The sequence below is a fragment of the Nothoprocta perdicaria genome, unplaced genomic scaffold (assembly GCF_003342845.1).
Source record: "Nothoprocta perdicaria isolate Ctin4 unplaced genomic scaffold, notPer1 scaffold_14, whole genome shotgun sequence".
In the NCBI taxonomy this organism is placed as follows: domain Eukaryota; kingdom Metazoa; phylum Chordata; class Aves; order Tinamiformes; family Tinamidae; genus Nothoprocta; species Nothoprocta perdicaria.
The window spans coordinates 1,332,828-1,347,590 of NW_020454538.1; the positions used below are offsets into that span (position 1 = coordinate 1,332,828).

General features: G+C 44.6%; 1 protein-coding gene across 1 annotated transcript in view; it reads left to right on the forward strand.

The window, feature by feature from the left end:
- Nucleotides 1-11,794, forward strand: part of FGFRL1 (fibroblast growth factor receptor like 1) — a 137,893-nt gene extending 126,099 nt beyond the window's left edge. Inside the window, exons 5-7 of the mRNA XM_026034092.1 lie at nt 3,533-3,817; nt 6,752-7,105; nt 9,298-11,794. Of these exons, the coding sequence (XP_025889877.1) occupies nt 3,533-3,817; nt 6,752-7,105; nt 9,298-9,707 (1,049 nt within the window). The 3' untranslated portion in view covers nt 9,708-11,794. The remainder of the gene's footprint in view (nt 1-3,532; nt 3,818-6,751; nt 7,106-9,297) is intronic.
- Nucleotides 11,795-14,763: the final 2,969 nt, after the last annotated feature.

The following is a 14,763-nucleotide window of genomic DNA, read 5'->3' on the forward strand; positions in this document are numbered from 1 at the left end:
GTCGGATTGATGCCAAACAGATTTTGGCCTTTACTGACAGGAGTGTGATGTGAGTTTATGACTCTGAGGGATGAGGCATAGCACTTCCATTTTGCTCTCACAGCACATCCCTCCTTTTAGTTTTATGATACAGGGATGGCTTCCTCCTACATTTGCCTCATAGCAGACGTAGGGGTGGAACTCATTAAGCTCAGCCTGAAAAGTCTCCACCACTTGAGCTGAGACCACTTTTCTCCAGAAGCTGCCAAAGAGGAAATTTAATGTGATGCAGTGTAGTCCAGTCCACACCAAGGGGAGGAACAGTGCCATACCAGCCTTAAATTACCAATTCACAGAATCATAGAATGGTTAAGGTTGGAAGGGACCTCTAGAGATCATCTAGTCCAACCCCCCTGCTCGAGCAGGGACACCTAGAGCATGTGGCATAGATTCATTTGAACTTGAGCTTGTGCTGGGAGAGGACAGTAGGCTCCACTCATTCTGGAAAAGGATGAAAACACTTTAAAGCAAAAGAAAACGTGGCTTTGGATAAACTCCATGTCAGGAGCCCCCTAATATGGATTCAGAAGCTAGCAAGATAATCTGACTTCTCTCCACCCTTACTGTAGTGGAGTTAGGAACAGATATTGAATGCCATGGCAGATGGGCTTCACGGAGAGCTGGTGGTGATGAATTGCTGTCACAGTAGTACTATGAGAGTAGATGTGTGTAATATTAAAATTATCAATTACTAAAATTATCAATTATTTTATGGACAATGTGGAGCTTCTGGAACTAATCCATACACCTTGAGGTATTTCTGAGCAGAGGAGACATTGAACTCCCTTCCCAGGTGTTCATGCCAACTCTCAGGAACTGCTTCATTCCTTTTTCATTAGTCTGAATAAATTGTCATGGTAAACAGCATTTCAGCAAGAAATCCATACACATACTGTCTCTTTGTCCCCATCCACTTGTGTTTTTCCTTGCTCTTGTGTGTGGCTTAATTTATGCTGTACAAATGCACAGTTCATGTTTATGAAGCGAACGCCAAGTGATGTGAAGGAGAACAAGCATGGGAAGCCTAACTAACACAGAGGCACTTTGTAATGGGCTTCTCTGGCATTTCAACAAGCAAACTTCTGTAAATGGTACAGATTTGGGGACAGACATTTACAAGTGCCAATTCAAAAGAGACTTTTTCTGCCTCTCTCTTACAGTGCTGCTTCTCTCTCTTTCTCCTTTGTGCTTGCTGGATCTCTTTCTCTCTCTTGTGTGTGTTTCTCCGTTTTTGTTAATTGGCCTTTCTAAACTTGGCCAATTCAGGCTTTTGTCAAGGAAACATTCAGGACTGTCTAAAAGGGATCTGGTTTCAACATATTGCACACAGCCTGCAGTAGCTTTTGAGTCCACATGATTGCTTAACCTTCTTTAAACAGAAGAATGATAGAAAGAGCCAGAGAAGTTTAACTTTACCTGCATCTTGTTGGGTATCTGGGCAACGTCGCAGGACACATGAATGCAAAATCCCAGATGGATTTGTGGGAGCCGTAGGAGGAGGAAAACCTGAGATGCTAAAGACGTGCTTCGTGGGAGGAAAGACACAGTTTCTATCTCACAATACTGTTACTGAGCAAGGTGTCCAAATCCTTTTGAAATACTGCTGTGGAACCAGGGAAGATGTAAGGGGTGGCCTGAGGCCATGGCCTTGACTCTTCACTCCATGCAGACAACGTAAGCGACCTTCCTATCTCCAACCTGCTCCAGATATGCTAACTCTAGCTCAGGAATTCCGTCGAGCAAGAGTCTATCCCTACTTGAGCTTGCAGTTCCTAGTGTCTGACTAAATTATTGCCATATTATAGATTAGTTTTGACCTGTTTCATGACTGATTCTTAACCCCTTAACCTGCCATGCCACTCCATTTCCACAATGGCAACCCTTTACCAACATGTGTCTCTTACCTTGGACTTAATTTTTTTCACTTTGATGCTCTGAACAGGTAACCCTGATGGGATTAATTGTTTTCATCAGGAAGGAGGCCTCCTCTGGATGATCTGTTGCAGGAGATCATCAAGGGGCTGCTCAGCCATTTCTACACTGTAGTCTGTGGCATGAGTTAGGGCCTGGGATGTGACACTTGCTGCTCATCTGTTGACCTCCTCAGATTACTTTGAGGGCTTGTGGCTCTCTATAACCCATTGCTGAAATCAGTGACTGTTCGGTCTTGCCTAACCCAACCCAACGTGCCATGGAGAAGTACACTCTTTATATATTTCCCTTATTTCCAAAGAAAAAAGCAGGGAGGGTTTACTAGGGAGTGAGAAAATGCAGAGTGACTTTGAGGCTGAAGAATAAAGATTATGGCAAGCAAAAAGATTCAAAAAGTGTTGTGGAGTACCAAGTGGTCTCTGCAAGGAATGTAGCTTTGCCAAAATAAAAAAGAAGGGAGGTGAATTTGGCAGGAGTATCCTGGATGCAGTGGGAGAGTGCCAAGTGGGAGTCAGAAATGTCATTAATCTCAACAGGAGTCTGCCGTCAGAAGTGCCCCTGGACTGGCACTGCATAATTAAAGTAACTGTGGGAAATTTGTAATTTCTTTTGAGTTGTTCATTACAGGATTGTATTAGACAAGCTTTCGCCTTGTAACAGATTGTGTTCTGTTGTTTTAACTGTCTTAAAAGCTATTGCAGTTTAGTTGCTCTGTATTGATTAATTGAATTGAGTCATGATTTTACAGGAAGGTACAGTGTGAGTAGAGCTGCCAGTGCACAGAGGTGCCACTTCTCCTCCCTCTGGAAGTCTGACATAATCAGGGAGGAATTCATGTTGGGTGCAGTCAAGGGTAGAAATTCTACTTTTTGCCAAGCGGTGAGCTGCATTTCTCTTGTGTTCACTGTTACTGCTGTCAGAAATTTTTGTGATTTCCTTGGTCAAGCAAGGTGCAATCAGAATTCCTGACTCCTGCCAGAATTCCTGGCACCACTCCTGACTGATGCCTGACTCCAAGCACCAGCAGCTAGTGACCTTTTCAGTTCTCATTAAAACCAGTAAGAACTAAGGAGGCAAAACACCACAGAAAATTATGCTTCAGGTGACCAGGAAAAAAAATTGTTCAGCCCTGTGGGAGTCTGAGTTGTCTCTTGGCTAAAGGCTTGTATTTATGGCATGGAATATAGTAATAATTAGAGTGTGATTATGGTGCCACATTTTGCCTTGAGTTACAGTAGTGTGATTTTGATAGTATTCTGTGAGATGGTCTGACTTGGTTGACTTAAGGACACGGAGGAATTTCGGGTTTGTATTTTGCAGAAGGCTAATACGGTGGTCATAGTGCTCTAGTCCTCCAGTGTAAGGCTGGTTTATTCTTCCTTTCTCAGGAAATCAGTCTGAGCCCCGTGCATGGGATAGATAGATACAGTGATATATGGGCATGCTTGGCATTGCTGGGTGCCTCACCAGCACATCTGGCCATAGCATGTGACAGCAGTGTCCTTTTGCATGCCTGATGCTCATCACCATATTTCACCTCTGTATTTCATGCCTTCTGCAGCCCGTCCTCGGTTCACACAGCCTGCCAAGATGAGACGGAGGGTGATCGCCCGTCCCGTCGGGAGCTCCATCCGCCTGAAGTGTGTGGCCAGTGGGAACCCTCGGCCTGACATCACGTGGCTAAAGGACAATAAGCCCCTCACGCCCCAAGAGATTGGGGAGAACAAGAAGAAGAAGTGGACGCTGAACCTGAAGAACCTAAAGCCAGAGGACAGTGGCAAATACACTTGCCGAGTGTTCAACAAAGTTGGAGAAATTAATGCAACCTACAAAGTTGAAGTCATCCGTAAGTATGGGGTCTGGCATGGGAAAGTGGGGAGGGAGCTGTGACAAGGGAGCTAAATGAGTAAACAAAGTGTGGAAGCAACCATACAGTGCCGGTAACTGGACACAGATGTGAGGGACTGCCACAGACATTGGTCACCACAGCAAAAAACACTATTCAGGATCTAGAGTAGGGCTAGACCTGGGCTGGACTGAGTAGTATCCTGAATAATACAATTTAGTTGTCTGAAATGAAGAGCGAGACTGAGTGAATGGTCATTTGTAAGGACACACTCATGGCAAACGTTCACAGTTGCCCAGTTCAATCTCATGTCACAGCTGGAGTCACTTTAAGGACAAACTGAGAACCAACTGCTAAGTCCCCTAAGATACCTTAGAGAGGGGTGGAAATATTTAGAGTGGCACAGATTGCTCTATCAGAGTGGATGAAACCAATCAATGAAAGATTTCAGCTAGATGTCTGTCAGAAGACACCCACCTCACTAGAGAAGTCTTCCAAGGAACTTAGTAGAAATGACTAATGAGTAGAGTCATTAGCCAGACAAGTCTTTAGGGACAGATTTTAAAAGGCATTTAGGTATCTGAAGGTTCAGGTGGGTGCTAATGGGCTGCTGCAGAAATCCCACTTGGCTCCCATGTGATGCCAACATGACTTTAAAATCTGGCCCTTAGGACATGAGCTGTGGAGGATTACCCTGCTTTGCAGTGGAGTGAAGTAAATTACTTTCCTTCGTGTCTAACTTCCCTGATTCTGGGACTCTAATCTCCTGCTTCCTCTATTATTACTGAAGATAATTAAGCTCAGAAAGCTACCTAAGCCTAGCTGAGAAGAGTGCCTACTCTTAAATCATAGTATTTTGCCCATGACATCATTGTGAGTTGTCATGGAAATGACTCTGAAGCAGCCAACTGAAGAAAGAGGAGAAGATGGGCAAAGTTGGGGGAAGATCAAATATCCTTCATTACTGAGGAGCAGGCGCATGAGGGCTGCTACTAGCCACATGGAAAGCACATTGTAGCTCTTTCTGTGCATACATTTAAGCCTGAGAAAGTTTATCCTAGTGTGAAAGACCTTTCTTAAAGGTAAAGATCTGTTCTCTGATAACTCCTTTCTCTAGAATAACAGGAATTAAAAGCACATGTGGGGAGCTCCACTGGGCTCCAAATGTACAAACCTGCTGGACATCTGGGATTGATAAAGATGCAGCTGTGTGGAGACAGTAAAAACATGTGTTTACACTAAAACCAGGAGCAGAGACAGGGAAATGAATCAAGCCCCATCCTAATGGCAGCTGTGGCGTTTTCACTTCATCAAAACCAGACAGCACCAGGAACAAACCCTTTTCTGTGTCCCTGTTTATCTTGGTTTTTATCAACTTAAAGATGTGTGTAACCTTTGTTTTCATTAGCTTTTGCTGGCTAGGAGTGAAAACAGTAACCAAAGCTGGAACCAGAACCAAGTAGATAAGAACATTAAGTAGTTTTCAGACATGTTTCTATTTTTAACATCATTCTGTAGAGCATTTCAGGTTTTATTCAATTTCCTCCCCTTCCATTTTTTTTTCCCCCGAGCCTCCACTCTTAAGTCTGACCTGCTTATCTGAGTCTTAGTCTCCCCAGCTGTGATTCCTGCTCGTGGTCTTTCGGCACAGTCTGCACAGAACAATGTGGTATTTTTGCTGCTCCGGCAGCGTTTCCCCGAGCATATCTTAAAAGCTTCTGTTATTGATAGCATCCTGATTGCCTGAAAGAAGGTCCATTGTTCCTTTTCTCTCACCTCCAAGCCAGTGGTGGTGGCAGCTGTGTTGTTACGTGCTCAGTCCTACAGCGTTTGCTGTCAGAAGAGGTTGATCATTGCCAGCAGTTACCACCCACTGTTCTCCTGCAATTCCACTCCCTACACTACTTGCAGTACCTCCCATCTCACTAATTTTTCTGGTGCTCATGCTCAGAAAGATTCTAGTTCTTCAGAAATGGGAGATATGTTGTATTTTTCCTTTGACTTTACGCAAGTGACACAACCTAAGGGTTATGATCGTGCTGGGAAGGACAGTCTTATGAGTGTACAGAACTCCTCATGTTTGATTTTCTCTCCTACCATCTTGTTTCTTTCACCAGCTGAGACTGAAGGAAGAGTTTTATGGAAAAGGGGAGGTTTTCTTTTTGGCTACAGAAACAAAAGGTTTTATAATTCCTTCTCCATAAATACTGTGGACCATCAGATGAGGAAAGGAATAGTAAATGTGGGGAGGTGAGGATGAAGTGGACGTCTTGTTCACCTGTAGTGCCTGAGGTTTTGGCTCATCTCAGCAGTGAACAGCATGGGATGGCCTTCCATAGTCTTTGGTCCCCATGGGCATCAGTCAGGCCTGGCAACCAAGACAGATCTCCTGAGGGACTCCCAGGGCACAGGTGAGGCAACATCCACAGCCTACCCTCACTGCTGTTGGACACCACATAAAGGAAGAACCATTCCCCATCTGATTCAGTCTCTCCTTAGGAGACACTTGGGAAGACAAGAAGGAAATGGAACTTCTCTTATTCCACATCAGTGTCTCAAAACTATGGGGAGCCACAGTGGTTCTAATGTGGACTTTCTGTAGATACACACCTGTAAATAACCTGTAATGGGTTCATGTTAGAGGTAGGAAGATTCAGGTTAGACATGCGAAAAGACTTGCTAAGGCTCAAGGCAGTGGAGGAGTTGTCTGGAGAGATTGTGGAGCCTCTACCTTAGAGGCTGTGGCAGAGGCTGGGCAAATTTTTATTTATTTAAAAAACATTTGGAGACATCTCAACCAGCCTTGGGGCAAGGAGCTGGGCTAATTTTATTTCCATATCCCTCCTATGTTTTGTTCCTATGTTTCTGCAATTGTGAGCTAATCAGTTTGGCCAACACGTGTTTTTCCATGGAGCTCCCTGTGTTTTTGTGCAGAGAGGACGCGGTCCAAGCCCATCCTGACGGGGACACATCCTGTCAACACAACAGTAGACTATGGTGGGACCACATCCTTCCAATGCAAAGTGCGCAGTGATGTCAAACCCGTCATCCAGTGGCTGAAGAGGGTAGAGTACGGCACGGAGAGCAAGTACAACTCCACCATTGATGTCGGGGGCCAGAAGTTTGTTGTGCTGCCCACGGGAGAGGTCTGGTCCCGTCCCGATGGTTCCTACCTGAACAAACTGATGATTACTCGAGCCAAGGAAGAGGATGCAGGAATGTACATTTGCCTGGGGGCAAACACAATGGGCTACAGCTTTCGCAGTGCCTTTCTCACAGTCTTGCCAGGTGAGTTGTTCCTTTTTGCCCAAGGAACCTAAGCTCTGCTTAATGATATTCATTAATGCAACTGCTGTTGCCCATCCTCACCATGTTGGGCTCCAGGGGCCCCTGTGATGCAATGCTGACTTAGGCCAGCCCAGTTCCATTAAATGAAGAACAAAACACTACTGCAAGTTTGTGCTTGCTGGTAGTTCCTCTTCTTCCTGCATGGAGAGTAAGGATTCCAGCAAAGCAAAATAAAATCAGTGTGAAAATGCAGAAGTTGGAGCTGGAAGATCATACTGCAGTTGCAGGCTCTAGTAAGGAAGGAACTCAATAACCACAGAATTTGCAGCCCCATTGCCTTAATTTTCTCCTTTCTCTTGCTTTTATTTGTATTGCTCTACTGGTACAAGAAAACAATGATACAGGCCCATAAAATGAGAGAAGAATGAAAATGGTCCTAGTCACATGGAAAGGAAAAGAGCTGGTGTAAAAGAGAGACAGATTGGTTAGTTAAATTCCTACCCCGTGGTGGGCCGGGAGCCATTGTGCCAAACTCACAGCTGTGTCCCACCCCCGGGCCTTAGAGCCAGGGGCTGTGACCAGCTGAGGTCACACAGTGTGTACCCCAGGCTTACCCTGATCACTTAGCAACTTACTCCTTTGCTTCCTGAGAGTGCACTTCTGCTCCAATTTTTTATCATTCATTCATTCATTCATTCATTCATTCATTCATTCATTCATTCATTCATTTTTAATGGCATCTCCATCTTCCTCGTTTTGCCATGTGAAGTTAGCATGAGATCCACCACCTTAACAAAATCAGTCTATTGAGTTTTTCTTCCTTCTACCACTGCAAGGCCAAGACAACTAAGAATGTGCAGGAGCTGAAGCCAGGATTCTGGCAACAAAGAGAGACAGAGAATATTAACTCCTTCCAACTCTTAGGACCAGTTCCTTGTGCCATAAAGGGGAAAATCCTCATGACTCCAGTAACTAAGGCAGCATTGCTACTCTGTGATGCCAAGATTGGCATCTCAATAGTCACTGGGAGTCATTATCTCAAATTTAAACACCTACAGCAAGTTCCCAAGGAAGAGGAAAATCTGGATGCCGCTTTGATGCCTTCTTCTGCATAACTTAGAATTGGGGACTAAACTCCAACTAGAAAGATGTCACTCCCGAGGACAAGGCTGCATGGGTGGGATGTAATTTAAAGCCTCTGGGAATTTCCAAGATAGAAGAATCTGATCCATCTCCCACTGAAATCAGTGAGAGACTTTCCATTGATTTAAGTGGGAGCATAATGAGGCCTCATCCAAAACCAGAGCTTGCAGGCCTGTTGTCGTTGGCAGTGGTGGAGAAGGAGAACCCAGCCTGCCCACAGATGCAAAGATGTGGTTGCAAGGCCATGAGTTAGAAAAACACAGCTCTGCTTGTAAGGATACCAGATCTGTCATAGACAGCTCAGAAAAATAGCATGGACAATTATCAAAATGTCAGGCTTTCATTTCAGCCCAGTAGAGGATTTCTGCCAACAGACATGAAGAGTGTTGTTTTCATGGTCAGCTGATGGGTCAGTTCCCTCATCCTGCCTTCTCTTCAGCGGGGAATTGGACCAGATGACCTCCAGAGTCCCCTTCCAGCCTGCATTATTTCTGTGATTTCCAGTCTTTGTGGATCAAAGTTTTGTCTCTTGAGGTCAACAGCATAGTTCTTTCTGACTTCAAAAGGACCACATGGTATATATTTAATATTTCAAACTAACCATAGTTATCAAGGGGAGAAAAAAAACAGTAGTGTCTTGAGGAAGTTTAGCACAGATATGTCTGCTGGAGGCAGACAGGGCGAGCTCTTGCTCTATGTCCTCCAATCTGGGTATCAAATGGAATGAGGCTCTTAGCAGATTATCTTGTGGGCTGGTTTTAGTGAAACCATTAAAAATGGGTAATAATGTTAAAAAAAAAAAAAAAGAGAGATTTTATTTTGTATTCACTCCCGAGGGTCCCTAGCCCAGAGAATATGAGTTGTTTGCCCTTTTGGGAGCACTGTGATACTACACAGTTCTCAGGCATCAAACACTGGTTGGCTTCTCTCTCCATTCCAGGCTTGTGGGAGAGTCTGTACCAAGGCCAGCCTTGTGTGATATCTGTTTTGCTTATGCTTTGTCTGCCTTTCATTAACCCTTTCCATCTGCCCCTCTCCTCGCTGCCCAGATCCCAAGCCTCCGAGCGCGCCCGTGCCGCCCTCCTCGGCCAGCAGCCTTCCCTGGCCCGTCATCATCGGCATCCCGGCCGGAGCCGTCTTCATCTTCGGCACGATCCTGCTGTGGCTTTGCCAGACCAAGAAGAAGCCGTGCTCCCCGCCAGCCGCGGTGTCCACACACCGGCCGCAGCCCCGCGACCGCATCTGCGTCCCCCAGGTGCCCGACAAGGACTGCATCTCCTCCATCAACTACGAGGAATACGTGGCCCAGCAGCAGCACCTGCTCTCCCAAGGACCGGCCCTTGCCCCGGCCATGGCGTCCAAAATGTACCCAAAGATTTACACGGACATCCACACCCACACCCACTCGCACGTGGAGGGCAAGGTCCACCAGCACCAGCACATTCAGTACCAGTGCTGAGCGCGCGCCCGCCGACGGGAGCTCGCCTTGGGCTTTTCCTCGTGGTACCTCAGAAGAGACTGCTCCGAGCCAGCTCGCACTGCCAGCAATGGGCAAAGCCGACGGAAAAGATTATATATATATAGTTTTAAATATATATATACATATATATATAATTGTATATGCGTGTGTGTATGTGTGTATATATATATGTGTATATATCTATATCTATCTATATAAATATATATATAATAGAGACAGAGAGAGAGAAAAGAGATTTTTTTTTTAATTATTGCCATCAGGATGTAGCTGAAGAATGATGAAGGAGCTCCAAGTCTCAGCAGCAAGGAAACCCTCCAGACGGCACAGACCTCTCCATGCAGGTGACACAGGGACATGAGTGATCACCTCCTTCCTTGTGTTGCAGCATGGAAGGTATGAGGAGATCAGGATGTTTTTCCAGGTGGGCATGGCAGCCCCTGCACCTGCTGAACCTCAGGAGTCCCCCAGAAAATCACTCAGTTGGGCGGGAGGTCACCAGCCCTTGGGTGCACACGGGGAGTCTTCTCATTCGGAGTGACTCCAGTCTTCAAGTACCTGAGAGCTAATGCCATAGGACCAGGAGATGCAATCAACTCACCTTCTCCATGACGAAAAAAGGCACCTGAGAGGTTCTGGAAAAAGAAATTTCCACTCGAGATGTGAAATGCTGAATGCTTGACAAAAGCAGTTGTGAAATGTCATGTTTGAAATGATAACCGAGCTGGATGGGCCAATTTCCGCAGGTTGAAGGTGTCATGTTGCCAGCATGGTAGGGAATGAAGATCAATGTGCAAGTGCTGCTCTTCCTGCTCAGTGCCACTGCCTGGAGAAAAAAAGGATGGGAAGAAGGACATTGTACAGAACACCTTTATATTTATATTTAAGAAATAATAATAATTAATAATAATAATTGAACTGCTAATGGTCAAGAAAGTGGAACTTGCTGTCCTTCTCTGATGGCTTATGGTGACAAGCTACTGGATTTTTTTATGTCAACGCAAACTACATGAAAACATTAGATTAAAGGAAAGCAAGAGAGTAAAAAAATAATCTTGTAGGAAAAAATGAATTTGAGAAATGTGCACCTAGGTTGTGTGTGGTTCCTCCTCTCCTTCCAAATAACATTTGAAAAAGATACCGCTTCATTTCAATGCAAACAGCAGCGAAAACAAAAAGCAGAGAAGATTTTTAAAAGGACGGTATTAAAAACCTAAAGTGGACTGGAAGTGGATCCAATTGCAAATATAAAACCTTTGTAATTCTATATAGAGTTTAAACAGAAGTCATGTATATTTAATTTATTTTGTTAAACAAGAAAAAAAAAATAGTATGATATTTTCCTCAAAGCAGGCATTTCTATACGTATTTTTGATCAAAGAAAATAAAGATTTTTTTTTTCAGGTTCTATAGCTGCCATGCTCAGCACAGGCTCCCTGTAGCATGGAGTGGTTTGGCTCAGCGTGGGAGTCCGCGGGCAACGTGCCTTTTCACACTGGCCACATGTGAGCCCCTAACACCAGTGCAGGTCCTGCTGGTGCCGTCCTTTCCGTGAGAAACATCATTTGCGAGCCCATAAAACAAGCAGGGGGCTCAGGAGGTCAAAATGTGCATTGTGGTGAGTCCCCAGAGCTCCTGCTTTCCTTCCTCTCTGCCTCCCAGTTCTCAAGTCCATTATGTCCATCACCAGCATCTCCATGCATTGCCACAGGCTGTGCTGGCAGTAGCCAAGGCACTCCAGTGGCACCTGGGCATGGGAAAAGGAGGAGGAGGAGGTGGGAGACCTTCACACTCACGTGGAGCTTGATACTGTAGTGGGAAATCCGTGTATCCCTCACAGTAGTCTTCAGGTTAATAATTAAGAAACCTCATTGCACGTGTGTTTTGGGGAGGGGAGGGGTCGGTTAGGTTTGCTAACACAAATTTTTCCAGTCTGTACAACAAAGTTCAGAGCATGGGTATCTGGCCACGTCCCCATGTCTTCAGAGCAGCTTAAATACAAGCACTGAAGGCTGCGGATACAGGGCAGGAGTTAGGCAGGAGTTCTTAATGGCTGTAGCATGTTGAGCCATTTAATGCAAAAAGAAAATGCCTTTCTGCACTAAATTCACCCTCTTGCTTCAAGGAGTTAATAAGCTAATGCTCCCCCAGGAACTACAGCTGCTTCTCGTAGCTGCTGCCCATGCTGCTCTCGCTCCCTTCCTCACATTGCAGCACTGTCCGGGGCACGGCAGGAGACAAGGTTCTTCTTTAGGGTGGCTAAAAGAAGAAATCCTGTCTGTCTCATACAGCACAACCCACCACGCCGAGGGTGCCTTCTGACTGCTGTAGTCTGGAAGCTTTTTTTTCCTTATATGTATATATATATGTATATACAAATATGCATATATATGTATGTGCCAGACTTTATTACAGAAGGCAGTTGTTCTTATAAAGACATGTGGCTTCAAGGATCAAAGGAGATTGGGGTTTAAAACTCACCACCTTTGTTTATTTTATTTGCGTTGCAGATCAAACATGGCCTTATATGTCAACTTGTGCGTGGCATTTTTTTAAACTTTGTACGGACAATCTTTGTACTGTCAGCCCTTTTAAACTGAGAACTTTTATCAGCCATTTGCAAATAAAAAGTGTCATTTTCGTTTTCCGTCGGTGGTAAATACGGTGACTGAACACATCAAAAAGACAGCCGGCTGCAGAGTGCTTGTCAGCATAGAAATTAGAACGGAATAAAAGCCTGGGATTAGGTCAGGAGAGGGTAGGGCTGTGTAAACGTGGTGTGTTTTAAAAGCAGGATAGCAATCTGTGTGTGTGTGCCTTAGGAACACCTGCAGGTATCCCAGCACAGAGCACTGTTAAAGCACCTTTTGCACCACATTGTGGTCTCCTCATGCTCTGAATCTGAATCTAGCAGAGGCATCCTTTTTTTTTTTTTTTTTTTTTTTTTTTTTTTAAGTGGTTTGGAAATTTTTCTGTTTTTTAGGGAATTGGAGCTATTTCTGCTCTCTTTGTCTCTAGAGGCAAGATCAGAGTTGCACCACAAGCCCAGTGATGTAGATTTGGGTACAGAGTGGAGCCCAACACCTCCAACCCCGCAGGGCTACAGGCAGAGATATCTCGCTACTTGTCCCAGCTTTCAAGCTGGGACAGTTTAAAGTTCAGAAAAGTCACAGTTTCATCCAGGAGCTCCAGGGGACGTGTAGCAGTGGGTGAAATTTGGGAGGTGATCAGATGTTGATGGGGAACTTATCATGGCTTTGTTGTTTTCTCCCTGAGCATCATCTCTCCTACATGGGGGACTTGGTATGGACCTCTAGATATCCTGAACTCAATGTTTGTGTTATAAACTTTGCAGTCTGTGGCAACTCTTGGAGATGTCAGTGGAAAAAAAACTCCACGACATCCATTGGGAAAGGAGTGTCACACACAGAGTCATTGCAAGGTTTTTCAATCTTTGCTCTGTCTGGCCCATGGGCAGAGAAAGATGTGACAGCAACTAATGGTCAATATTGGAACATGTTACCCAGAGAGGATGTGGAGTCTCCATCCTTGGAATTATTCCAAAGCTGTCTGGACAGGGTCCTGAGCAGCATGCTCTAGGTGACTCTGTCAGAGCAGGTGATCTCCAGAGGTCCCTTCCAACCTCAACTGTGATTCTGTGAGTATGAAGACAGACACATTTAAATTGGAAATACAGCTGTTTAGGGAGGAATTGTCAAATGAAGGGGTAGATGTCCCTCAAGTCTTCAAGTCAAGGGTACTTTGTGGACAGGGATCATTGATCACATGGAAAATGATGGGCAAGCTGCTAGGATGAAGAGTTCATCCAGGACACATGGGCTCAGTTGGTGGTCCCTTGGACCCTAAAGAAATCTAATTAAGAAGCAGCAGCAGGGAGAGCACGAGGACCAGCTAACTCTCAAACAGTGCACATGCACTGCATACTTCCCAGCAATATCTGGCACACCACAGCCCTCGGTTGGGCTGCGCACCCAGCTTGCCTGATCTTGTCACCTTCCAGGCTCTCAGTGTGCAATTTCAGCACTTTCTAGATTATTGCTAAAGCAATGGCATTATTTATGTAAACTGGAGCTGCTAAAACTGACGTTTACTGGGTCTGCAAATAACTCGTTGTATAAACAGCAGTGTAGCCGTGTGTGTACATCCATCCCACACATATTATCATTCCAGATAGTCTTACTGGAGCTGCAGCAGTTAGTTTCTCCCACCTGAATGTGAGCTCCAGGATTGTAAAGGCTTTACATACAAATTCAAGCATAAACATACATGATCAATGGGCTGCTCTGTTGCTCATGCTTACGAGGCAGGAATCCATCTTTTTCCCCATACACACAAGGCCTGACAAGGACAACTTAGGAGTAGAGCAGAGGAGAGCACCAGGTTTTAAAAGTATGCTACTAATGCAAATTATAACAAAAGTGTAGTTGAAAATAGGAAGTAATATCTAATAAAAAGCATATTTAAAATAATAGTATTACACTGTTTATTAAGTAGCATATATATATTTTCTTTATAGAGCAATGTCTAGAGGAAGGAGGATGCCCATCTGGTATTTTTTGCTCAGCCCAGGCGTCCTCATGGGCGTTTATCTGCTTCAGGTCTGTGAGAGAGATGTATGGAGCAGTGACCTTTATCTGTTCTTATTTTAGCTTTTACTCTTTATTTTCCCTTCCACCCTCTGCCAGTGTCAGTTATAATGTCAGGATAGTGTACATGAACACCAGCAAAGCAACCAATACACTTTTCCCATTTTCACTAAGGAAAACTGGTTTGAAGTGCAATTTCCATCATCTGAGCCGATTCCTCCTTTGGGCAGAGGAGTAATAAATAACACTTTGGAGCAGGCTTCAAAATGCCTTTTTTTTTTTTTATTATTTGCCTTTGATCTGAGTAATTAAAGAGTCGAACTGCTGTTCCTGAGCACTTTCTGATGGAATTACATGAGTTAACATGGTGCTTCATTTGTATGTCATTAAGCATGATGTTTTATTGCTGCTGCTCAAAAAATTAGTACCTA